Genomic DNA, 25,746 nt, shown 5'->3' with positions numbered 1-25,746 from the left:
TAGTTTTATTAAATATTTTGACTCATTCCTACTCAGACAAACATTCTATTTTAGTAGATATCTATCATAATAGTATTGACAACTTGTCAATAAATATAAGTGCTTTCTGATGTCATCAATATGTTGATCAAACCTTCAATACTGTCCACTCCTGTTCAATATTGTAAATCTTGTATATATGTGGACAATAATATAATCAATTTTGATGAGCTGCTTAAAGGTGCACTCTTACTCCCAAATAAGATGTACCACAGTCATACATGTGAACTCCACGGGCGGTAGGTAAAATATACCGCTTTTGAGACCCTTCTAACGCCCTACCGCTTTGCTGTCGAAATCTACCTATATTTAAAGCTCTTTTTAAAGACCTCAAAATTATATCAAATTGGCCTTAAATTTTCTTTTAAAAACCTCAAAATTCTTTCAACCATGCTAAAATACCATATTAATTTGTCCCTTTATGGAACATGGTGCAATAAACCACTTGTCAAATCACTTAATTCACACTTCGACCGAGATCGTTGCTTAGTTACCAATCTTTGTTAATTGGCATCCTACTAATCAGCATTTTTTAAATATCAAAGACATTTAAAACTGTCAAAACATCAAAGAAAACATTTCCAACGTGTTATTAATTATCTACAGTGTATAAAATTTTACGACATTTTGGCTGGAAAATTGACATACACAATTCTGAAGTCGTCTGCACTTACACTCCGACCTGTTTTGGCAGTCTGATTTGATTTTTTTGCAGCTCTTCTGAATATAAACTTGTTTTTACAAGTCAGAGTTAATATTATTTCTGTTTCTTAGCAAAACACTGACATTTGACAAGTCTCTTAACCATGACGTATTTAATGCGTATTTTCCGAAAATCTAAAAATAGTTACAAATATCAAGTTTTTATTTACATTGTATCCATTTTTGTTTTTGACTGAAAAATAAAGAAATTAGAAATTCTACCGCTTTTGAACCCAAACTACCGCTTTTGAGACCTAAATCTACCTCTCTGTCATAGAAAAAGGTTCACATGTATGCCACAGTTATACAATTGTTTTAATTTACTGGAAAGTATGAATAAATATCGAAAAGATTGTTGATCACTGTAAATCCTTTAGCACCAACCAGTCATTTAATGTTTGTGGGTTTTCAGCTGTTAAATACAAGGTTACAATCTTGTTATCAGTATCAAAATTATTTTTTTCCATGAATGCATTATTTAGTAAGTAAAAAATTTATGTTTGTTATACATGCAGATGTATTGGTTTTAAATACAATATCACTTCAAGTCTGTCTTTTGAATGATTAATCCAGAACTCATCTGACCATGCTGTAAACGCGGACACACAGACAAACACTAATAATATGTCATATTGCATGATTTTGAAGTAATAACATTTGAAATGATACCACAAATAAGTGGGCGTCATATTTGTTCACAGGTCCGCCTTGTACAGCGGGTTCATGCCGAGTGAGGTGGTTGGAAAGATGCCATTTGCCTTCATAGACGACTCAGATCTGGAATCTGTTGCCCTCAGTCATCAAATTAGTGAGTATAACTAAGACAACTGGAGTTATAACTAATTTAATACTTATCATAAAGTTGGTCTTTGGGGGTTGGTCATTAGGGACCATCCGTCTAAATGTCAAAACCATTTTAAACAAGTCTAAGTAGTCTTATTGAGGATTTTTGCCAATTGTGCTTGTCAGTTGTTGAATTCTCATAATTGCAATGCCACTTCACAATGACATAGAAGTCTTTTTGTATTTTGCTGAGCAGTCAGATTCAATGCTTAAGATATCAACACACAGTTTTTGCATTCTCAGTTATGACGATTTTTTTATTTCTTCAAAAAGTGGCACTCCCAAATCACTTGGATGATTATTTCAGTATAATCCAGAAGTCACTAGGGCTCCCTGCCCTGTATCTTTGATACTTTTTGTTTAGGCCAATTGCTGACAGTAGCTTTCCACTTCTTGGATGTTGGCTGATAACTCATGTCAATTAGCAGGAAACTCATAGTGGAGTTCACACTCAGTGACTGGCAAATGCTTCAACACTCAGTTTCTACAAAAACACAATTTTTCAGTCATGAAGGATGGTGAGATTGCATCTACGGTATTCCGCATGAAGAATGTGATGAACACCCCACTCTACATCAGATCTCAGTCCATCATCGTCCTCGACAAGTGGACAAAGAAACCCAAAGGCATTATGAGCATCAACAGGGTTCTTACGTGAGTTAATTTACTTTTCTTTTATTTGAACCTGGTCAATGTCATCACTGTTTGCCTTATTATTTAACATTCCTTGTCCCATCCTTACAGTTTTAAAAGATATGACATTAAATTTTGGCACTCATTATTAGTAATTTTGTTTCTTCATTCTCTTTAACATAAAAGATGAATTTTTCAATACCACTTTTTCACTAGTATTCAATTATGCCCAACGATCTCATTAAAAGGTTCAATAAACATGTGTTGACCTCCGATCCATCAAGCAGTGACATTTTTTTCTTAAAATTATTCAATATATTGATTAAAAGCTGGTTAATTCCTATTTATAAAAATATATTTCTTAAAACCTACATATTTGAATGTTGTGAGAAATTGAAATCAAGACACATTAGCTAATATATAAGGGAAAAAACGTTTATTTGTGATGGTTAATAAAATTATAGATATCTGATTTAATATTTAAGATGCAAATTTCAATAGCTTTCTTTAAATATGAAAATCTAAAAAATTGATGCACTAATAAAAAATTATTGAAATAAAAATAAGCAGAATATTATTCTTCTTTGTCTGAAATGAAAATGCTTAACCATTTAGCCAGAATTCCATGTGCACTCTGTCAACTTCTGCTGTAGAGATAGTTAAAAACAAACATGTTTGATATTGTTTGATCTATTCCATTTATCTGCATTTAAGCAACCAAAGTTATCCTTGGAACAATTGGAAAGCCCAGTTTGAGACATGTGTCACTAAAATTCCTTTTATATTATGCTGAAATCATGTGAAAAATTGACCATTTATAGAACATGACCTAAATTATTTGTTCAAGGTCAGGAGGTCAAGCTCTTAGTGTATCGTATATTAATTATAATGTAGCACTGTGTTTGTATAGGTATAATATTTTAAGCAAAGTATTTTTTTTTCTGTTATTCTTTTCAAATTTGCATTTTTAGCTCGACTATTCGAAGAATAAGGAGGGCTTTACTACTCGCCCCAGTGTCGGGGTCGGCATCGGTGTCCGGTAAAAGTTTTAGGGCTAGTTGGGATTTTCAATTTTTCACTCTTTAACTTCAATTCCCCTCATTCATCCACTTTATACTTCACACAGTTGTTCAGGGCCTTCATATAATGAGGTTAGATAACTCCATATTTTCCTTTATACAAATTATGGCTCCTGAATGACTATGGAACTTAGGTTAAAGTTTTAGGGCAAGTTGAGATTTTCACTTATAACTTCAATACCCTTCAATTATTTCACTTAATACTTCACACAGGGCTATCACATAATGAGGTTAGATAACTCCATATTATCCTTTATACAAATTATGGCCCCTGATTGACTATGGAACTTTGGTTAAAGTTTTTGGGCAGGTTGTGATATTTATTAATAACTTCTATAACCTTCATTGAATGGACTTAATACTTCACACAGTTGTTCAGGACCATTACACAACGAGGTTACATAGCTCCATATTATCCTTAATACAAGTAATGGCCCCTGAATGACTTAGAAACTTAGGTTAAAGTTTGAGGGCAGGTTATAAGGCAAGTTGGGATTTTAATAAAAACAAACTCCTATACCCTTCATTCAATGCAGTTAATACTTCGCACAATTAATGATGACCATCTTACAATAAGGTCACATAACTCCATTTTAAGCACCCCAAATACAAATTATGGCCCTTGATTGATTTTTTTTATTATTATTTCTTTTCTTTAAATTTCTTTTGACAGGCACATTTTTATATTCTTAACCAGGTTTTCATAAAGGAAAAACAATTTATTAGAATGACTTGCGTCATTGTTCGGGCGGGCTGGTGGGAGGGCAGTCACCTTATGTATCGAATAATTTTAGCTAGGTTTGACATAAAGTGATCAAACTTGGTAATATGAAGAGTTTATGGAGACCTTTCATGGGAATGCGTTTGAGGCCCCTATGATCAAGGTCAAGGTCATAGTTACTATTAATAGAAAAATGGTTGGTATTGAATAACTTGTATAATAATAAGTAAGGGTCTACATATTGTGACCAAACTTGGTATATAGGAAGAGTTTATAGAGACCTTTCCTGAGATTGTATTTTGGGCCCGAGAGTTATGGTCTAGGTCAAGGTCACTGTTGTTAAAAGTAGAAATACGGTTAGTACTGAATAACTCAAGTAGTGGCTGACATAGTGCGACCAAACTTGGTATATAGTACAAGTTTATGCGGAGCTTTCATTGGATTGCCTTTTGGCCCCCAAGGGTCAAGGTCACTGTTACTAAGAATAGATTACTGTTTGGTACTGAATAACTTTAGTTATGGTTGACATACTGTGACCAAACTTGATATGTAGGAAGTGTTTATGGAGGACTTCGATCGGATTGTGTTTGGGACCCCTAGGATCAAGGTCACTGCTACAAAAAATAGAAGAAAGCAGTTGAAACTGAATCTCTTCTGCCATTCATTAAATACCCAGTTTTGTCACATCGCGATTCTTATTCACTTTTTAATTTATTTTTTTTATTGCTTTTGACAGGCACATATTACATTGTTATTGTATTCACTTCTAAGTCAAAGTGGTGTAGTCTTCAGCGCTGTCTTACAACAGCTCTTGTAATGTAAAAAATAACCTAATCATGCATCATTTTTAATGGAAATGCATATATTTTTCTTCTTTTAATCTTTAGAGATTATATAATAAATTATGTAGCAATTATTTTAAGGTCGATATGCCAAACACATTTACTTTGCCAACAGTTTGGGAGAATATTTTGACCTCGGGTAAAAGGCACTTAATGAATGCTGTTGGCATTTTGCTTATAAAGCTGTCTTTCATAACTGATTCCTTAGTAACTGTTATAAACAACACTTGAGTAATATACCGCAGTACTGTGATATACTTGACTTTTCCTCCCATAGCAACAAAACATTCAACTGGTATGCAAATAAATGCCCTAAAAAAAGACATCTTTGGCAACTGTGCTAAATTTGCTAATTCATAAAGACAACAAGATCATTAAACCGCTTGAAAAAAATGCTGTTTGAGATTGTTTTTTTATTTTATAACAAATGTTCCTTTATCATTTATCTTGTGTTGTTTGCTTCTTTTCAGAGAAGAGGAGGGGATATTTTTGTTGGAGCAGCAGAAAAAAAAAGTGACAGACCATTTTTTAATGGAAAACCAGTCTGGGGACAGTGAAACAGACAACCATTCTGAAGCTGGGTCTGATCAGACGGAAGTGTATGGGAAGGAGTGTACATGTGGTGGTGATCCCAGGAACACTGATGTATTGTGCAAAGTCCACATGCCACTTGGGAAACCACTGTGTGAGGTTTACGAGCTTAGGGCCAAGCAGATTTGGGATGACTTTGAAAGTAGTTCTTTAGATAGTTGCTCAAACATCTCTGCAGGGGTGGAGAAACGAGCTTTCGAGTGCTTAGGTTCAGATGAAAATGTTACTAAAAAATATAACAAGCTCATATCAAAGAGTGTCTGTGACACGGATGCCCCTGTTAGCAGGAGGGATGTGCCTTCTAGATATCTAAGGGAAGTGCCTTCTATGTCACTGAGGGATTTGTTAAGTCTGGGCTTACCAGTAGCAGCAACTCAAAACTCTATTAATCAAATGAATACCACAGAAAACAATACTCTAGAAAAAGTGAAATCCTTACCGCTTTTAAAAAACCTTCTGAAAAAGGAAGAGAACAGCCTGGCTAAATATAAAGGGGGAAGTGAAGTGTCTATGGGGAGCTTAGATAGTCATTTGAGTGATAGTGCGTGTTCAAACTTTTCTGACCCCCAGTCAGAGCATAGACGGGCAGACATGCAGGATTCCTTCAGCTTGGACAGTCCAAACCAAGCAAATTCAGAGGAGAATGTGCGTTTGAACAGCTTTAACATTGCAAATAGTACAGGTACTGATGCCTGTATTTGATAGCACTGCTTCAACATTTCCAAATGATATTAATGGTTTATTGGTTTATTTCTCTTCTTTTTTAAGTTAAAAGTTCATAAAGACCAATACCCTATATTTGAAGAGAAACTTTAATTTTGACTTGCTACTTTTTAAACCGCTCAGTTCTTATCAGTATGGAATATTTTATAAATCATTCTTTGAAATAATTGATTGCTATCTTTTAAGGCCCATTTGTATACATTTCTTCCACAGATGTTCAGTCCCCAACCGTAGGTTCAAGCCAATACGAGAACGTAAAGTGCAGATTTGCCTCCCAGCTGCTCATGAAGCATGTCAAGCTACGGGAAACGCTCGACAACCAGAAATCTAACCTTGAATATATACGAGGTGTCATCCAGGTATAACAACTTAAATTGATGATGATCTAAGAATCAAAAATTGGATTTATTAGGATTTCTTGTGCTCAAATGATTGTTTAAAAAAAAAAATCATTTTTTCAAAAAATAAATTACAGTGATATGATGTAAATAATGATGATGATGATGATGATGATGATGGATGATGATGATGATGATGATGATGATGATGATGATTGGAAAGCTATGTTTTATGTTACCACAGGGCAGTGAGAACAACATAGAGCTGGACATCAGTCAAATAGAGCTTCACAGGAGTTTGATGATGAAACTCATGGCTGCCGAGGTAAATAGGGATGAAGGTTTAGTTAATAATAATTTCTTTAAGATTGTGACAAAAGGTAGCATCTTTATTATAGAATTATGCTTGAGTCCATTTCCTGGGTAAGAAACCAGTTGTGTAGAGATATCAAATGCATGTTATTTAAAGTTGTTACACAATATTATAAACAATTATTTACTTTTAAGCTGGGAAATATGCTGTCATATTGACCAAGAAATCATTATTGATCGAGGCGATAGACGAGGTCAGTCATGATTTTGCGGTCAATATCAACTACATTTTTCCCATCTAATAAGTTAATAATTGTTTATAATATTGTTTAACAACTTTAAATAACTGTTTTATTACATGATACATCATGATATATTATGACATCACTTAATCAACTGTTTCTGGTCTATCTGCAAACAGGTCAATATGTCATATTATTCTGTCTTCGAAATCTGCTCATCGTCCAATCATTGATGGTTTATTTATAGATCCTGTAATAATCTTTTTTTTAATGCAGAACCATGTGGACGCCCACACCAAGCTCCTGCAAGACCTGGAACAAGAAATGAGTCTGCTGTGAAAACAGCAAAGGAAAAGCACATGAATGAAACATTGCAGCAAATACATGTATTTGGTTGTATTATCTTACCATATCCAGTCAGGAGATTCATTAGTTGTCTGGTGTTGCATGATATTGTTGTAAATTAAATTTTTGTCACAAATTAAATTTTTGTAACAAGATCTCGTCAGTTATTATAATTTTTTTAATAGTAGGTCATGTGTTTTGATTTTCATCCCATTACTAGTCATATATTTTCATGGTTAATCTCTGTGGTAATACTTTAAGCTGTATTATACATTGATGTGAGAATATAATTTTCATGAAGTTGAGCATTCTGTAGTAAAAGAATTGAGCAACTGTGTTTTAGGAATTCATGTACAATAACTAAAGTACGTGAAAGCTAAATAGAAATGTGTTCTACTTTGACTGAAATGTATTTATTTATGTGACTTGTAAATGTGTTCATTAAAACAGATATAAAAGACAGCAATTATTATTGAAAGTTAACGAAGCATATTATAATGACATTGATAGAAGATTTTATGGATTATGAAAAAATGTCACTTGACAATTTAAATATTAATATGTAAGATTTTTAAATAAATTGTTTAGATTCCACATGGTGAAGCTGTGTGATATGGTGATTACAAAGTGTTTTTGTTAATTTCTTATGTATGGAAAACGACATGAAATCTGAAACATATTGTTTAGAGTGCTATATTGTCATGATAATATTATGAAAACTTGTGTTTTGAATTATGATATAGAAGTTTAAACAAAAACATGTCACAAATTTTATGATTTAAGTGATTACAGGGTATTTTTTTATATACATGTATTGTCAAGTAACACTTGCATTTCCACTGTATTTAGTGATATTTTCCATTAAAAGGAACTTGATTGATTTTCTTCTTTACAAGTTCACTGTTACTGTTCACTATACTGTTCCATTAATAAAAGCACATTTAAAGATATCAGCATCCTAACTGTTGAAAACTATTTGGAAATGTATTTTACTATGTATGTGTTCAATGTTTTTTGTTGTCCATGAGACGGACATGTTATACTTGGACATATAATAAACAACACCTGTAGTAACAATGTATACAAATATTCTGACAGTAAATCCAAAAACCATTTTGTACTTTGTGCTGTGTAATTGCTCATTGAATCCAATAAAATATTGCTCAATATCTCATGAATGGATTAAATATCATTTTGTTATTTTTCTTTTGAAATCAAGCCAATATTTATAACATATCTTGTAAAACATTTTCTATTCAAAGATAATTATTTTTTTCAAGGGAAACATTCATGTGTTTTAAAGCTGCACTCTCACAGATTGAACATTTTTTGACAACTTTTTTATTTTTTGTCTTAGGACAAGCCATTTTGTGAAATTGCCTGGAAACCAGTTATATAAGACAGCTGACAAATAATAGATCGCAGATTTTTATATTTCAGTTCAAAAATTGATGTTTTATGCAATTTTCTTAAACCGTTAGTAACGGTTTATGCCATACAACATTAATTTTCGAACGGAAATATGAAAATCTTCAATCTGATCTTTTGTCAGCAATCTTTTATCATTGGTTTGCAGATATTTATGCAAAAATTGCTCTTTCCAAGACAAAAAATAAAAAAGTTGTAAAAATGGTATATCTGTGAGAGTGCAGCTTTAAAGTGTACTGTATGTTGCTTTAGCTATTGACTCCACATAATTAAAGCTCTAAGCCAAGCCAAGCCAAGCCAAGTTTTATCATTCAAACATGATGCTAATTTGTTGTGCCAAAATAAATATTTAGTCATAAAACATATTTTTAAAATTACCTTTAATATCTTAGAAATGTTTCTGTGCTCAACATTATGAATATGTTACTGATATTGTTAACGTTTCGAAATTTTACTATTTTGGTGTTACTAGCCTGTTTTGAATATCTATTTTGAATACGATATATTTACTGTGTTTTATTTCATATCATGATTATGACTTTTATAATGTTGGTTATACATATTTGGAAGTTTATTTAAGAAATGTTTAGTAGACTGAAAAGTTTAGAGTTTTCTCTCTATATAATATATATATACATATGATAATTTGTTTTTACTTTATGATTGTAAATTTCTTGTGTGTTGACTAAGCATATAAGTCACTATTTACTATTAACATTTCAAAAAATGATGTGTATAGCTCCACATTCCATCCATCTTACTAAAACAAAACATGTTTGTATTTATCATTTTAGGCCTAAAAAGTTTAATGTTTTTTATTCCACGTGCCTCACCGACCCATTTTTAGCTCGACTATTCAAAGAATAAGGAGAACTATACTACTCACCCAAGTGTTGGCGTCGACATCACACCTTGGTTTAGGTTTTGCATGCAAGCACATTTAAGTCATTATCTCAGTAAATACATCATGTATTGCATTGAAACTTTAGATATGTATTCCCAACTATCTAACCTACTAAATTAATGAAGTTAGATAACACATTTTTTTGATATAATGCAAATTATGGGCCTATTATTTGACTTAGAAATTCTGGTTAAGGTTTTGCATGTAAGCACACATTGCTTAATATCTCAGTAACTTCTTGGTGTATTGCATTGAGACTTTATACAATAGTATTCAACCACCCAACCTACTTGAATAACCAAGTAAGATAACTCTTGTTTGCATTAAATTCAAATTATGGCCCTGTGTTATTCGACAAAGAAATTCGAATACATCATGTATTGCATTGAAACTTTATACACAGACTCCCAGCAATTCTGCAAATAATGGCCCTTTATTATTGGACTTAGAAATTCTGGTTAAAATTTTGCATGTAACCACATTCATGTTAATATCTCAGCAAATACATCATGTATTGCATTGAAATCTAATCTAATTTTACAGTGATCCATGTTTCGCCAAAACTTTTCAATCTTTACACTGAAAAGCAGCGTAATAGTCCAGCGCGCTGTCCCTGTGACAGCTCTTGTTTTCCTCACAACCCTACATTTTTTTGCCATAGTGTGCATTTATTTTCATCATTTGCCTTAAACATGAGCATTAGCATTATTTGAGTGAACATGTTAAAATTTTGCCATTTTGTATTAAACATTTTCTACAACAAAGATTTATCCTGTATAAAACAAAAAAAATATATGACTACCTACCTTCTCTATTGTTTTTGGAGATTTAAAAAAGCACATTATTTTGCCTTACGAGGCTTGTAGTGTAGAATAAGACTGGTTCTGTACATCAAGCATGCACCCTAGGCTGTCTCTGTGCTCAAGTTGAATGGGGCCAGGTTCGGGGCCCTTCCAACAGCGAATTTTGCCAGAACGAAGGAAATTCGAATTAACGCAAATTATTCTTACTGGAGGTATTCTAAAATAAAATTAAGTGTTTCTTTGCTAATGTATTTCAGGTTTTGATCAATTTTTCTCTTCACATTTTTTTTTGATGGGGATTAAGCAACAGAAAGACAGCACTGCACCTTGTTGTATAAATATTGAAAATTACTTATACATTTAAAATGTCAGGATATGTTTAGAGGATAATTCTGAAAAATGTTATAGAATACATTGTAGCTATGTTCGAATGGTCACATTTAGCCCATTGTATTGTGTATTGCATCTGTATATTTGAGTGTGTTATAACCTGAAAAATAAATCAATTGATAAGTCAAGTGTTACTCACAAGAAAATATTGTCTTGTAATACCTTAAAAGAAAGATTATCATAGCTGTGACAATTTAGTAACAAAAGCATTTCTAAAATACATGTTCCACCATCAACCTTAATTTGCCATTATATTTGTACAATATTTGAATTTTATATTAATAATGTTATACTGAATCTGTTATTGATTGGTCTATTTGTTTGTACCAAGAGGATTGGCTTTAAATTTCGGAAAACCAAATGATGATTGGTTACAGATTTACTGTAGAACAGCTCATCCAGCAATATAGATATGACTGTATATCTGATGTTGTTCACAATAACACACCAAGAATATATATGTTTGCTTTTGTGAACAGTTACTCGATTCATATATTCAAAGATATATTTCATGGAAGACAAACCATATGTTAGTGATGCTTATTTGTTGTTGTTGTTGTTTATTGTATTTGACAACAAATGTAATTGATTTTAATTTGTGTAGACTCTTGAAAGGCAGCTATAGTGTTCATCTTGTTTTATCCCATTATCTATGAAACTCATATTTTCTAGGTCTTTTAGTTTACTTCATTATCTGTTTCCGTAGTAACTGAGGAAAATATATGTCAATTTAGAAACCTGGGAAAGAAGTGTAGATGTACCATGTAAACAAGTATCCCTTATCTTGTACATTGAAGACATACCATTGGAATTAATGCCATGTTAAAAAAATATATGCATGGATATCTCAGACATTTTTTCAGTCTGACAGGAGTTCTTTTTCACTTATAGTTAAAATAGAGGGACTTGCAAAAATGTAACACACATTCATGATTGAAATGCTGGATATTTTTTTTTGTGCATACATACACCTAAATGTATACTGGCATCCTGCAATCACAGTTGTCGCATTTGCACAGGTTTTGTGATTATTTTGTTAAAGGCGAAATTGATATTGTCCAGCTGAAAAATATCCGAAATACACATCAAGATTTTGTTGACATATGATGTTTTAACAATGTGGTATACACTTCATATGATTATGTTAATGTTGAAGAGTAGATTAGTGCAGAATGAGTTAACCTGTATTACCGTATATAAACTAAACAGTCCTGACGTGCTGGTTATCATGACAGAAGTGTCGTATTACATAAGATTATATACATTTGGAAAAAGTAACAGACGATATTAACTTTGTCTACAACGATCTTATGTCTATGATCTTATGTCTATGATCTTACGTCTATGATCTTATGTCTATGATCTTATGTCTATGATCTTACGTCTATGATCGCATCATGTACATTTGAGATACAGAGGGATATTTCATTACATCATGTGCCAATTTTCAGAACCTGGAGCATTTGAGGAATGTCTTCTTGCATACAGTTGTTCAGCTAGTGTACTTCTCACACCCTGACAAATGGGAAATACTAACACAAATATAGAAGTGTTGTTTGTCCTGTTAAAATATTATGTTTCAGTTTGATATATTTTTTACAGACATTTGTTTTCCAATTTATGTGGAACCAATGATCATGTCCATGTAGGTTAGAACATGTGCATTATGTTTTCTGCTGGGATTACATGTTATAACATTTTTTTCTTATCATTATCAATCTATGAATACAGTCATATAATCAACTGTCTTGCCATCAAAAACTACTTTCATTAAGTTTCATTTTTGTAAGTGGATATTCCCAAAGGATGTACTATTTGTGATTAACTTCTACAGAATGGAGCTAATTGTACATAATTATAGAATGTATATTTACAAAGTATTGTATGATGTTGTACCAGGAGAGGAAGATCAAAAATCCCAATCATAACAATTCAACTCAAGTATGAGCGATTCAGTCTCAAGCTAGTTACAGGGTGTACACACCTGTTTAAACAGTTTTAAAGTGACACTCTTATTCAAAATCAATACATATACAAATATAACAAACACTAATTTTGACTGATAAACTTCTAACTACCTCTGTGTATCTAATATCAGAAAGCGCAAAAAATATCAAATGATTAGTGAATGCTAAAAGATTTACTGTGGTCTACGATAGCTTCATATGGTAGAAATACCGTGTTTTATACTAAATTCTTTCAAATTAAACTCAGTAAGAACCATTGATTTTGACATTTATTCATCCTTTTTGGAAGATTAAAATAATACTATTAGTTGTGATAAATCTTATTTGGGAGTAAGAGTGCATCTTTATAGGCATCCATTTAAATATCCATTTTAAGGCACTTCTTGGTATTTTATATGCAAATGTCCAGCAAAAAAAAACACCTAGCAAATAGCATCTCTCCGTCCTGATTTCAGGTCTATTCCTGAACTGTACCATCCCTGTGTTGTCTGTTATAAGTACAGGTCATGTTTATTGTAAGCATTTATATTGTAACAACTTTGTTTTCAATTATATTTTACTAGTAAAGCGAATGGTTCTTGGACATATAGTATTTTTTCTAAATATATATTTTTTTTATTTTTGAAGATATCTGAATATAATTTTCTTTATAATGAACTTCAGCTTTTCCTCTTTTCAAATACTACAAAATGAAATGGAGTTAATAATTCTACTTTGTTTTCTCTGGTTTCGAAAGATGTATACGAAAGAGGTACCCAGTATACAAAAGAGGTCAAATTCTTGTTCAATAGTAGTAGTTCTCGTTTTAAATGTAATTTTTAAACTGTGGCAAAAATTGTGACTGTCCGATAACAACTACTGTCTGAGGAATTCTACTGTCCGATAACAACTACAGTCCGAGGACTTTTACTGTCCGATAACAACTGCTGTCCGAGGAATTCTACTGTCCGATAACAACTACTGTCAGAGGACTTCTACTTCCGATAACAACTACTGTCTGAGGACTTCTACTGTCCGATAACAACTACCGGTACTGTCTGGGGACTTCTACTGTCCGATAACAACTACTGTCCGAGGACTTCGACTCTGTCGGAGACCAACTACTGTCTGAGGACTTCTACTCTGTCCGATAACAACTACTGTATGAGGACTTCTACTGTCTGAGAACTACTACTGTCTGAGGATTTCTACTGTCCGATAACAACTACTGTCTGAGGATTTCTACTGTCCGATAACAACTACTGTCTGAGGATTTCTACTGTCCGATAACAACTACTGTCTGAGGACTTCTACTGTCTGAGAACTACTACTGTCTGAGGATTTCTACTGTCCGATAACAACTACTGTCTGAGGATTTCTACTGTCCGATAACAACCACTGTCTGATAGTGTTTGAAAATCGGACTCCATTTGCGGACTCTCATATGGGTGATGCTATAGTCATGCTTTTTGCAACAGTAAGTAATTTTCAATGACCCTTTACTGTCTGAGAACTACTACTGTCTGAGGACTTCTACTGTCTGAGGACTTCTACTGTCCGAGAACAACTACCGGTACTGTTTGAGGACTTTTACTGTCCAAGAACAAATTCTGTCTGAGAACTACTTACCTATTGGTTACTTAATAAGAAATGACTACAGTCGAAACCATGTTGGCTCAAACTGCTTTGCTCAAAATCCTCGCTGGGTCAAGGGATGTAAACGACAGATTTCTTTATGCTGAATGTAGGCACTCCCGCTTGGCTCAAATTTTTCGAGGCTCGAGGTGTTTTTGTCGGTCCCTGTGAGCCAACAGGGTTCCACTGTATATTTATTTTGTTGATTGTTGTAATCATATGTTGACAATGGTTGTTTATTGTTTTGTTGATTGTCGTACCCATGTGTTTACAATGGTTGTTCATTGTTTTTTGACGATTGTTATATAGTCTTTTATAACTGTTATAACTAATTTGCAAATATTCCCAAGATTACATTTTTTCACACAAACTATAATATATCTAAGTACCATGTTAAGCAGTCACACAAAAGTTTTACTTTGCCAAATTAATCCTGTAAGAACTGAATTTCTATCAGTGGTTTTAACTGTCATTCTGGAATTCTGGATTTAAGAATTGCCAACCAATTCAGTCTGGTAATTTTGCTTTTTGCTATTTGTCTTGCCAAAAAGAAACACATTTATTTATTTTTTAAAAGTCATTATGATTCTCAGATGAGGGATAATAGAGCTGTTAATGCCCTCATGTGTATGCATGTTGACAGATCATGGTGTTTCTAGCCGGACAGAACCACAAGGGAACCCTAGTTGTGTTTTAACACTGATGTGGTGTATGAGAATAATTTTCATGAATAAATTTTCACCATTAATGATTTAGGTCAAGTAACATTCTTGCAGGTTAAAGCCAATCTTGGTTTTTATAAAATAAACAAATACACAACTGTGCTAGAACTCTTTTCTTCAGTCAAGAATCATGGGATAGCCCCCAATACACTACTGTGCTATGCTTCTTTGTGTACCGTGGCTAGGAAACTCTCAAATTTATGAATATTAATGAGGCAATTTTATTTGTTCTGCAATGTACAAATACTGAAATATTCACACACAGTGAAAAAAAAACTTAGGGGAAAGCTGGATTTCAACTCGGCCCGCCAGATTACTACAAATTTTATAACAGCCTTATTAACCACTCCCCTATGGAGACTGACAATACAGAGACATTGAAATGTAATTCTAACATGTGATTTCATTGGAAGAAAAGTTGTCTCCCCTGCCTCATCCATATTCATTAAAATGAGATTTTGTTAGTCAATTTTCCCATGATATCATGGAGTGTAATGGAAGTGTCGTGGTTGCCAAGATTGTCGGTCAAGGTGCATGATGACATGACAAGTATAAATTTTAATAAGTGAAATTATTATGATTTAATGTTAAATATAATATTGTGTTGTTGGAATGATAAATACACATAATTAAAAAAAATCATAATACCATTGTGATGCAATAAATTGTTCATAAAATGTTGTGTCTTTCTTTCTTATTCACATTTATAACCTGAAGGATATTTCATTTATGTTGCCTCCAAAGCATGGCAGACATTTTAGGGATCATGTTGTTCGTTGTTTGCATAGTTTTTCTGTCTGCCATCGATTTTACTTAGCATTTGTTATCTAATGTTTACCAGACTTACCATTCCTTATTTACAATGTTTATGGCTGTAATATCTCAACTGAGGTTGGATAAACGGCCAGATTTCACTTCTAACTCCAGAGTTTTGACATTTGAAAAATACATTTGCTAAAATGTTTCAACTGTGACATAAACTCTCACATATGGATACATACACAGACATGCACTGTTAATTTATTTTTCTAGATATCTCAACAATGCATGTGCCTTCAGTAAACAACAAGAGGCCAACGAGGACCTTTGCTCTACTAATATTTCTGGTTTGGTCTTTTTTTATCAAGAGCATGTAAATGTGGGTAATAGGAAACATACTTATAGTTCACTTGTGTTAATTAATGGACGCCTTCATTACAGTCTTGTTAGTTGTTACATTACATGCAATGTCAAAATGGAGTCTCTACTGATTACAGAAATGTTGCCAAATTAATGTGCCATAATCCAGTCATGCATTAGCAGTTCTGGCTGTTTTTTTCCAAATGTAACCAAGGTTTTATGGACATCTAACTCCTAACACAATCTGAGGCTCTTTTGTTCACAAGCTCAATCATAGCAATTTTGAAAATTTCAAGGCCAATAATACTGGTACTGTCGAGCATTGGCAGATCTGGCTGTGTTTTTAAAGGAACTGTGAAAAGGTCAATATCTAATTACTGTTTAAATTTGGTGAAGATCAGATAAGAAATGGAGGCGCTATTGTGTTCAGAAGTTCAATAATATCATTTTTGACAATTTCAAGGGCAAAAATCCAGTCACGCATGGGCGGCTATGACTGGTTTTAGAAGGTACAGAGGTCTCATCAGTTTTGAACTACTGTCCAAGTTTAATGAAAATAGACAAAAATGGAGGGTCTATGGTATTCACAAGCTGTACAGTAGTCAAATTGTCGATATTCTTGCCAATTCAAGAGTCATTCTGCCCATACACAATTAGTCAAGTCTGGTGATGATCAGACAAAAGCTCTGCACGCTTCTGCAATATAAAACTTGTTTAATTTAAGCAGTTCAATTGCCAAAACTCTGAAGTGACTTGAGCATCATGGCGGGTCATCAAACTTGGCAGAGATATTCGTCATGTTTGGTGATGATCAAACAAAAGCTTCTTGAGTTAGAGTGCAGATTATTTAGTTGACACTGCCAGCCCACTACAGGTGAATCAGTAAAAAATAGTTTTACAATGAGCATATAAAACAATCTGGTCTTCCTGGAGGTAGGCTTAGCCTATCCCACTCTTTTTCTATTGGTTAGCTTATTCTATCTTTAACCAGATAATTCTTTTTAATTCAGTTCCATGCTTAGATAAAGACATATAAGCTTTAAATGGTATGGCTAACCCTATGTAACTCACCACTGATACCATGGAAGCAAGTACTTGGAACTTCTTCCTAATTGTATATAGAGCTTTTAAAAAAAATGATTCAGTGAGCAGTTATGATTTTTCCATAGACAGTGCCCACGAGATGTGTTGTGAACTGAAATGTAAATAAACGTAAACGTTATTAAATCCACAAAACTAAGTCAGTTTTGTATAAAGGAATGTATTGGAAGTACATGTATATGCGGTTAATATTTTTGAGTCCTGTTTAACATAGGTAAAATTATGATGAATAGCTCATTAAGAGTATACCTGTGAATGAGGTAGGTCATATATCTCAAAAGGGTGTTCCAAATTCATTAGCAATGAATATTGCAATTTGTTAAATATGGTATTTAAATGTTTAGCAAAAACTTCAGCATTTGCAACATAATCCATTTCTGAAAATTTCGACCAAATGCTTCAATAGCAAAGCTATAGTCATGTCTCGAGCTGAACAAGCCCATACAAAGGATACGCAATACTGGGATGCTGGTTTGATGTTACACAGTAAAATGTTCAGAGATCATGTTATTTAGATGCCAAGAGCATCTTTCACGCGCATATTATATTAGTAAAAACTGTAAATAAGATACCAAAGCTAAAGACAATTTTAAAATAGAAAATATTTATAAGAAAAAACCGTGATAATCAGTTAATCACAGATAATGTCACACGAATAATGGATAGGAGGTTGTATCATATAGGCAGCACTTTGTTTTATAACAAGTTCAAGTTCAAAGTTTATAACAACTGAGTGGCAATACAAAAGCTTCTTCAATTCAACATGTATTTTATTTTTATGTTACTTCTTTTGATTTGCTTTTCAATCTATTTTTCTCTTCTTGAAATGATTGCATATGTTAGTCTCTAATGTTTGCTTTTTGACGTCGATACCTGCCGTTGATACCTGCCGGGAAGGTACTAAGGTATGATAGGAAATTCCATTGTAAAAACCACAATTATTGAAATAAAGACATGAAACTTTGCAACCTGCTGAATAATAAACTGTTCAATATGGTGATATTTGTTTTATGGACATTTCTTATATACCGGGTATCCGGTCACTTCAAAGCTACATAAAATTATACATGTAGCATACCATATAGGGTGCTTTTTAAATATTGACATCCTTTTTTCTCCTACATGTACATATCTGAGCTTGTCTCAATATTAAATGTCATAAACTTGTTAAGTCTTCACAAGGTTCAAAGCTACATAAAATTATATACATGTAGCATACCATATAGGGTGCTTTTTAAATATTGACATCCTTTTTTCTCTCCTACATGTACATATTCATATCTGAGCTTGTCTCAATATTAAATGTCATAAACTTGTTAAGTCAAGATTCACAAGGTTGTGTGATCAAAGGTCAAGGTAACAACACATAGATCTTAGACTTTAATGCTTGTTGTGTGTGTACAGTGTGGACAACCCATTGAAATAACCATATTGATACAAGCAGACATGCACAACTTTCTGGTCTTGAAATGTTAACCACCATGATACAAGCTTGGAGACAAGAGCTCATGTATCTTCTTTGTATGCGGCCAAAAAAGAGCATGTATGGGAAGTTTGTTGGATATAGGAAAGCCAGTTTAGTTGTTTGAAGCAACAGTTGACAGGCAGATGATTAGTGAAAGGGGCACATTAAGTTTCAACTTAAATAGGCAAAAAGACTGCATAACCTTATTCGACAGTATATGGATATTTTACTGCTATTTAGTAAAAACAATGTTTTGTACGATTTAAAATTTTATTCTTTACACAACAATGAAAATGAAAACATAGACGTATCACAATTAAAGTGATGCATCACAAGCTAGATAAAGTGAAACCATTTCACATTTAAGTATCATTGTTCACCTTAGTGTCTATTGAGTGTGCAGTTCAGGCACAATCTAACATGTGCACAGTTTTTAGTTATAATTTGAATATCAACGATTTTGACTGAAAATCTAGTAAGTCCAATTCTAAGCATCTTGTTTCAAACAGCAAAATAAAAGCATGTGAATGCAAACTGTATGAAAGAACTCTTTAACACGAGATTGAACAATAAAATGTCTGCACCACTACTGTTGTATTGTGTAGCTTAGAACTGTTAACTCCACGAAAGTCCATATATCCCATCCATTTCTCTAGTGACCATACCTAAAAAGACAAAACTTTTAAGTCAATATGTATACAGTATGTTTAATATTAATTAAGTTATGAGGGATCATGTGGTGGATGATTTCTGTAATTTGTGTAACTAGCCCTATTCCCAAGGGTGCATTGCTAAAGCAATTAGCTCTAGACTGCTATATAGACAACTTCTATGCCACGGTATATTACACTCCTCATAGTTTCCCTGGGAGAAAATTTCCTGGCTAGTGAGAGTGATGTTCAGTAACACAATGTTGCATAAAAAATATCCACCTAAAAGGAACTGTTAAAACCAGGTAAACTATCTGGAGGCATGGTTTAATCTAGTTAACTTACTTCTGGAATTCCCATTCCCTGTTATCCAGTGGACAGACCTGTCGGGTCTTCAACCAGCGTGATATGCAGTGGAAGTGGAATGCATGCTGGAAATAAACAAACCAATGGCTCAAAAGTGTATTATATTTATTGAATAAGATATATCCAACTGTTAATACAAATTGACACTGATCGGTAAATAATGTGTCATCTACACAATTAATCATGAACTATCATTCTGAATTGTTCGTGTTATATTTATGAATTTGAATAGACTATTTGACTATGTAACTCTTTAATTCAGAAATATTTGTAATTTTGTTTGCCATAGACTAGTGAACATACAGGAGAAAAAAGTTACAGGATTCTCAATAAGAATGGGCAGCCAGCTATAATGGACTGTTCAAATGATTTTAAGGCGGGTTAACATTTGCCAAATAATTAATAGTTATTTCCCCCTAAAAGCATCTTCTTGAACCCGTAGCTGGTCATTTACTTTAGACTTTTGCCAAAATTTGCACAGTTCAACCAAAACTTGTTTAGAATCACTGTTTTATACAGTTAATCAAGATCTGCCTGCCCCCATAGGTTGCATTATAGCTTGACCCCATAGTTATCAATATAGGTATCACTTGATTTAAGGGAAACAACTTTAATTTTTATTGTTACAGAATCGATTTGTGAAATAAAACGACACTACATCATTTTTAAGGTTATGTAATCAAGTTTTCCAAGTTGAATTACTCACATTGCATACACCCCAGGCTACAGTGCATTCTTCACTAGTGGCAGAGGCTTGGTTGGCCTGGCATTCAATACCTGAAATTTAGAAATAAATTATTATGAGATGCCAACAATTTAAAATTGTATTATTTCTATAACTATTTCAAGGTTTTTACTGCTTCACATAAGAAGTGTCAGAACAATTCAAAAGCTCTAAGTGATGAACAAATTCCAATTTGCAGAATGATCTTTTCCTTTATTTTACTTAGGCCAAATAAAAAAAATGTCTTGTTTCTGGTCACCCGACCGACCCTACTTTTTACCCCCCGACCGTTTTTTTTTTATAGCGTAAAGACCGTTTTTTATAATTAGCGTAAAGTGAGCCGGGATTCCCGGTCCCGGCGCCGAAGAGTAAACCGCGCTATCCGACAGTAATATTATATTCGTGACGTGTTTTTTATACGGCCGTGTCGAAGATGGCTGGCCCTGCGCAGACGACGTCTGTTACGCATTTGATAGCCATAAAAATAGACAAATGTTCGCACTTCGACGGTTGTAGTGTCATTAAAGTTGCCCATTCGCAAACAACAATAAAAAGTCTTTTCATCGATTTACATGGCGAGCGAGAAAATGTCCGACTTGAAGCTAAATGTTCGGTAAGTTGTATGGCTGTTAAGATATCGTAAAAGGGCCATCGTAAAACAAATAATGCCTCGACCGAGAATGACAGTTTTGGCACCGACATTTTCGTAATTCAAAAGACTACAGTACACTCCACGCGGAACTACCACTTTCCTCGGTGACTCGGAGGCGTTTTTAATTTATCGCGGATTTCCGCCGAGTACGCAACCTTTTTCCTCGCTAAATTTCGCCGAGTTGCACCGAGTTAATCGTTTTCTATGGAGGGTTTTATTGCCGGTAGCGCCGGTGATCGTATCGATTTATTGACCTAATCGCGGAACTCGAGACATTTAATTTTTCAAAGTACAGTAAGTTTCTTTTTAAAAAAATTATTGTAAATTTTCATCAGCATCGTCAAACAACTGTTGTTTTTCACATTATGTAATTAAAAGATATACCATAGCGTGCGTTTGTGTTTGTTATTGTCATCTTTCTCTTACTATATTAAGGTGTTGAGAACTTAATTAGATTGGAGTAATGAAGGTGTTGAGAACTTTGTAAGTGTGAATATTTTTCGGTCATTATTTCTTAATTTGCATTTTACCACTTATTAACACTTATTAATGTATCCGTAGTTATCAATGGTTCTAAACTTATTTATTACGCATATAAGTGTAAATCCTTCATCAAGTTAATTAAAATCCCATTAAACACCATTTTATACATGCATTGAAATCAATAACACATTCTATCGGCTTCAGATCAAACAGTCTCACTGTGTGACGTCACATAACTCACAGTTTTACCCACGAGGATCTCATGGAGAGCATGTATATTGTTATCTAGGATTAATGTTTCTGAGTGGTGTTTTCGAATGTAACTTAAGTTTTGCATTTTCAACTTTAATTCATCACATTAATTAGTTACCTATATCATTGAATGTGTTGACTTTTATTGAGGATTCAATAAGTATAACTGTACATAATTGCTTCTTACAGTCTATAAGTGTGGTAAAGTTTTATTATTGGCAGATCGTTTTACAAAAATGTCATGTCTTTGTTTTCTTAATCCCTTGATTGCCCTTGTTGTTTATTTAATCCTACAATAAATATTTCACACTTCCTCTTTCTACATGCAATACATCGTTTAGGATTGGTATTTACTAATTAACTTGTCAACAGTGGTGTATACGGTTAGGTAAGGTTGAAACTTGGTAAGTGTGAAAGTTACGATTGATGTCCTTTGGATGTCCGAAAATTAGGTACGCGAAATAAATTATTTTTATAAATAGTAGCAGGGTGTAGCAAAAAATATCAAATAAATTGAACAAAATTAGATACAGTGGGACATTCTTATCGGTTTTTACCTCCGAGTAACGCGGCGATTGTAATTATACGGTCCACTGATCAGCCTCGGTGGGTGAACGAGTAAAAACGCCGAGGAAAGACGATTATGATCAATTGGATGTCGTGTCTGCGATGACCAAAATCCGCCGAGGAAAACGGAAAGTGGTAGTTCCGCGTGGAGTGTACTGTATCTATACACATATACAAGGTTTATTTGAATCGGACGAATTAAGGCAAAATAATGCCGACGAAGCGTGAATCATTATGCTGAGTGAATGGATTTAAATACTTCGTCTCTCTCAAATACCGAACGTCATATTAAAACGTTTCATTTTTGGACCTTCGTTTTTAATGTTTTAAAGGATTAAAATTAATTTTCTGTATGAAGAACCATTGACATTACACTTAGTTAGATTTTGTCTCTGTGATGTTTAAATACCCAGTATTACGGTTTCTTCCATCCATGTTTATATTTGTTTTCTGACAAAGAATGACAATTGTTTCTTGAGATTATTTCAAATTCTAGTCTTGGACTTGTTGCTTCTTGTCATGTAATAGTGCTGTTGTTGTTCTGTTAAACTAATAAATACATATTAAAATATGGTTATAAACTTGTGTCCAGTTTCCTTTAAGCCATATTTGATGGTGTTGTATTGGCAGACAATATTTCATCATTTTTCAAACGCTATACTATTCCATTCCAAAGGTTTGAATAAAAAAAAAAAAAAAAAAAAAAAAAAAAAAAACACCTACCTACCGACCCTGTTTTTTTTTAGGCATGTGACCAGAAACAAGACATTTTTTTTTTTTGGCCTTAAATCCTTTCCCATTCATTGTACAACCACATTATAAACGTCAAATGTTGGGGAATAGAAAATATTAGACATATTATCTAATCTCAAAAGTGAAACATCTTTATAATGATTGAATAATACAAAGATAAAAAAATCAGAAGACAAGGTATGCCATTTTGTTTTCAAACAAATCTTGACTACAAATTGACAGGGACTCACATAGGTCCATGATGTGGTTCCTACAAATCGCACAATTATCCACAACAATGTCTGAAATACAATAAATAGTTTCGTCATACAAATTCATCAAACTAAACAAAGTGATACGCAACTATAAATAGTACAGAAGTTTGTCAGTGGAACTTAAATATAAGGCGATATCAAAAGTTTATGAATGATTCAGTGTTTCTAGAATAAATAAAACTTTATACATTTTCATGCAAACATTATTATATAAAAAACTACCATTATTTTACAAACAACTTCTAAAGTGAGAACAAAACATATACACTTGTAATATATCAGATCCTATTGATTACCAAATAGTGAAATAATATTTTAGATTGCAAATGTTTACCCCAGGCCCATAAGGCAACGGCATTCCACTGAAAGAAAAGATTCTGTAAGTTTTTTTTTCAATTTATTAATGATAGAATATGTGATATTATATGTGTCGCATATAAACATTAAATAACAAAAACAATTGGATTGTTATTCTTGGCCAAAATATCTGAATGCGCCTGTAATTGTATTTTATTAGTATTAATCAAGTTTGAAGTTATAGCATTAGCAATGAGTCATAACTAAAATTGTCATTGTCAGTTTTTAATATTCACAAGTGTAAGAAATGACCGCCCTAAATTGATTTAACTGGCAGCCAACAAAATTAAGATATAGTGTCTCACGAACGTCGCAGTTAAACCATAAAGACATTTAAAAAATAAATAGCTTCCGTTTTTATCTTTTGTTTATAATCGCGAAATTATATTACAAAACAATAGTTTTCACTCCAGTGACAAACTTTAAAATGACCTACTTGCAAACTAGAATAATAGGCTATAGTTTACCTTTTTAACTTCAAATCTCTTCTTTCCAGTCCTATCTCCAGAAACACCACCCTGAACTTCTTCGTCTACATCCATCGCAGCGGCCATTTTGTCAGGACGTTGTTTGAAAGTCGGTACCCAGTATCTCATATATGTGTTTCCTTTTTATCGATTATCCGATTATTTTTGTTGGTGGCGGTGTTTTTTGCGCAATAAAAGATAAGTCTAGTTATTGCTAAATCATGATACACTTGCTATGGACGGTCGGTCTATTGAATGACCTGTCTGTCGGTCAGTCGGTAGACCAAGTCTTGTCCGCACAACTCAAAAGCGTACATGAATGACCATGCAACTTATTGGTAAGTTGTTTTGGGACAAATAGGCCAAATTTCGACAACTCAGTCAACGGTAATTTGAAAACTTTGTCCGCCTTATAACAATGATCGACCTAGGACCATATTGAACTTCACTGGAAGGATGTCATATTGACCAGTATATGAACAATATTAATTTGACGGTCAGTAGGTTTAAGGTCAAGGTCATAACCAATGTTGTTCTGAAAATTTACGCCACATTACAACTCTAGAATGGTTTGACCTAGTACAATAGGGTTAAGCAGCAGGTCAACGATTAGTTAAGGTCACTTGAACCAACAATTAAAGTGTTGTGTTTTTTGTTGTTTCTTTAACTTTTTCCGCATAATAACTCGGGATGGGTTGAGCATATGCCTGTTAAACTCAAATGGTGTCGAGTGTGTCCAGTAAATGACCCGTTTTGCTTTTTGTGAGGCCAACGAATCGAGGTCACGGCCGATTAAAAAACAAAACAAATAAACTATGTCAACTGATTTACTCAAAAACAGTTGAACGTATGACCAATTCAGTGATAGTCTGTGTTAAGTCTTGAGCGATGGTCCCTTATTTTGGAATCAAAAGTTGAAGGCAGACATATAGTGTTATGAAAAGTTTATCATCCCAATTTAATTACTTGAGAATGGTTGATCTAAGACAATAAAACTCTGATAGAATGTACATAACAATTAAGTAGATGACCACTATGTGTTCGGGGTAAGTGGTCAAAGGTCAAGGTTACAGCCAACTTTGTTCAGAAAGCTTTTTTCCGTCCAATTTCTTGAGAATGCTTTTGTCTCGGATCATGAAACTTCAGTTTTATTATACATGTAGATTACCCATTTCCATAGGTAAATATATCTGTGTCACGATGAGCAGTATTTTAAGAACATTGTCCGCGCAATAATCATACAATGATTGGCCGAGGACCATGAAATCACAACGGTATGTAGTACTTGGACAGCAGTA

General features: G+C 33.4%; 2 protein-coding genes across 3 annotated transcripts in view; one reads left to right on the top strand and one right to left on the bottom strand.

The window, feature by feature from the left end:
• LOC128227567 (uncharacterized) overlaps nt 1-15,915 on the top strand; it is a 42,731-nt gene extending 26,816 nt beyond the window's left edge. For both annotated transcript variants that reach the window (XM_052938220.1, XM_052938219.1), the window contains exons 9-14: nt 1,443-1,549; nt 2,091-2,238; nt 5,330-6,132; nt 6,387-6,532; nt 6,756-6,836; nt 7,342-15,915. In XM_052938220.1, coding sequence (XP_052794180.1) covers nt 1,443-1,549; nt 2,091-2,238; nt 5,330-6,132; nt 6,387-6,532; nt 6,756-6,836; nt 7,342-7,404 — 1,348 coding nt within the window. In that variant the 3' untranslated portion in view covers nt 7,405-15,915. The remainder of the gene's footprint in view (nt 1-1,442; nt 1,550-2,090; nt 2,239-5,329; nt 6,133-6,386; nt 6,533-6,755; nt 6,837-7,341) is intronic.
• Nucleotides 15,916-19,180: 3,265 nt separating this feature from the next.
• Nucleotides 19,181-24,556, bottom strand: LOC128226536 (E3 ubiquitin-protein ligase RBX1). Its single transcript, XM_052936462.1, has 6 exons — nt 24,449-24,556; nt 23,959-23,986; nt 23,601-23,651; nt 20,646-20,716; nt 19,919-20,004; nt 19,181-19,588 (listed from the first exon to the last, which is right to left on the bottom strand). The coding sequence occupies exons 1-6, from the start codon at nt 24,533-24,535 to the stop codon at nt 19,576-19,578; spliced, it is 336 nt and encodes a 111-aa protein (XP_052792422.1). The 5' UTR covers nt 24,536-24,556; the 3' UTR covers nt 19,181-19,575.
• Between the last annotated feature and the right edge of the window lie 1,190 nt (nt 24,557-25,746).

The sequence above is a fragment of the Mya arenaria genome, chromosome 3 (assembly GCF_026914265.1).
Source record: "Mya arenaria isolate MELC-2E11 chromosome 3, ASM2691426v1".
NCBI classification, from domain to species: domain Eukaryota; kingdom Metazoa; phylum Mollusca; class Bivalvia; order Myida; family Myidae; genus Mya; species Mya arenaria.
This window is presented reverse-complemented; position numbering and strand designations above follow the sequence as displayed.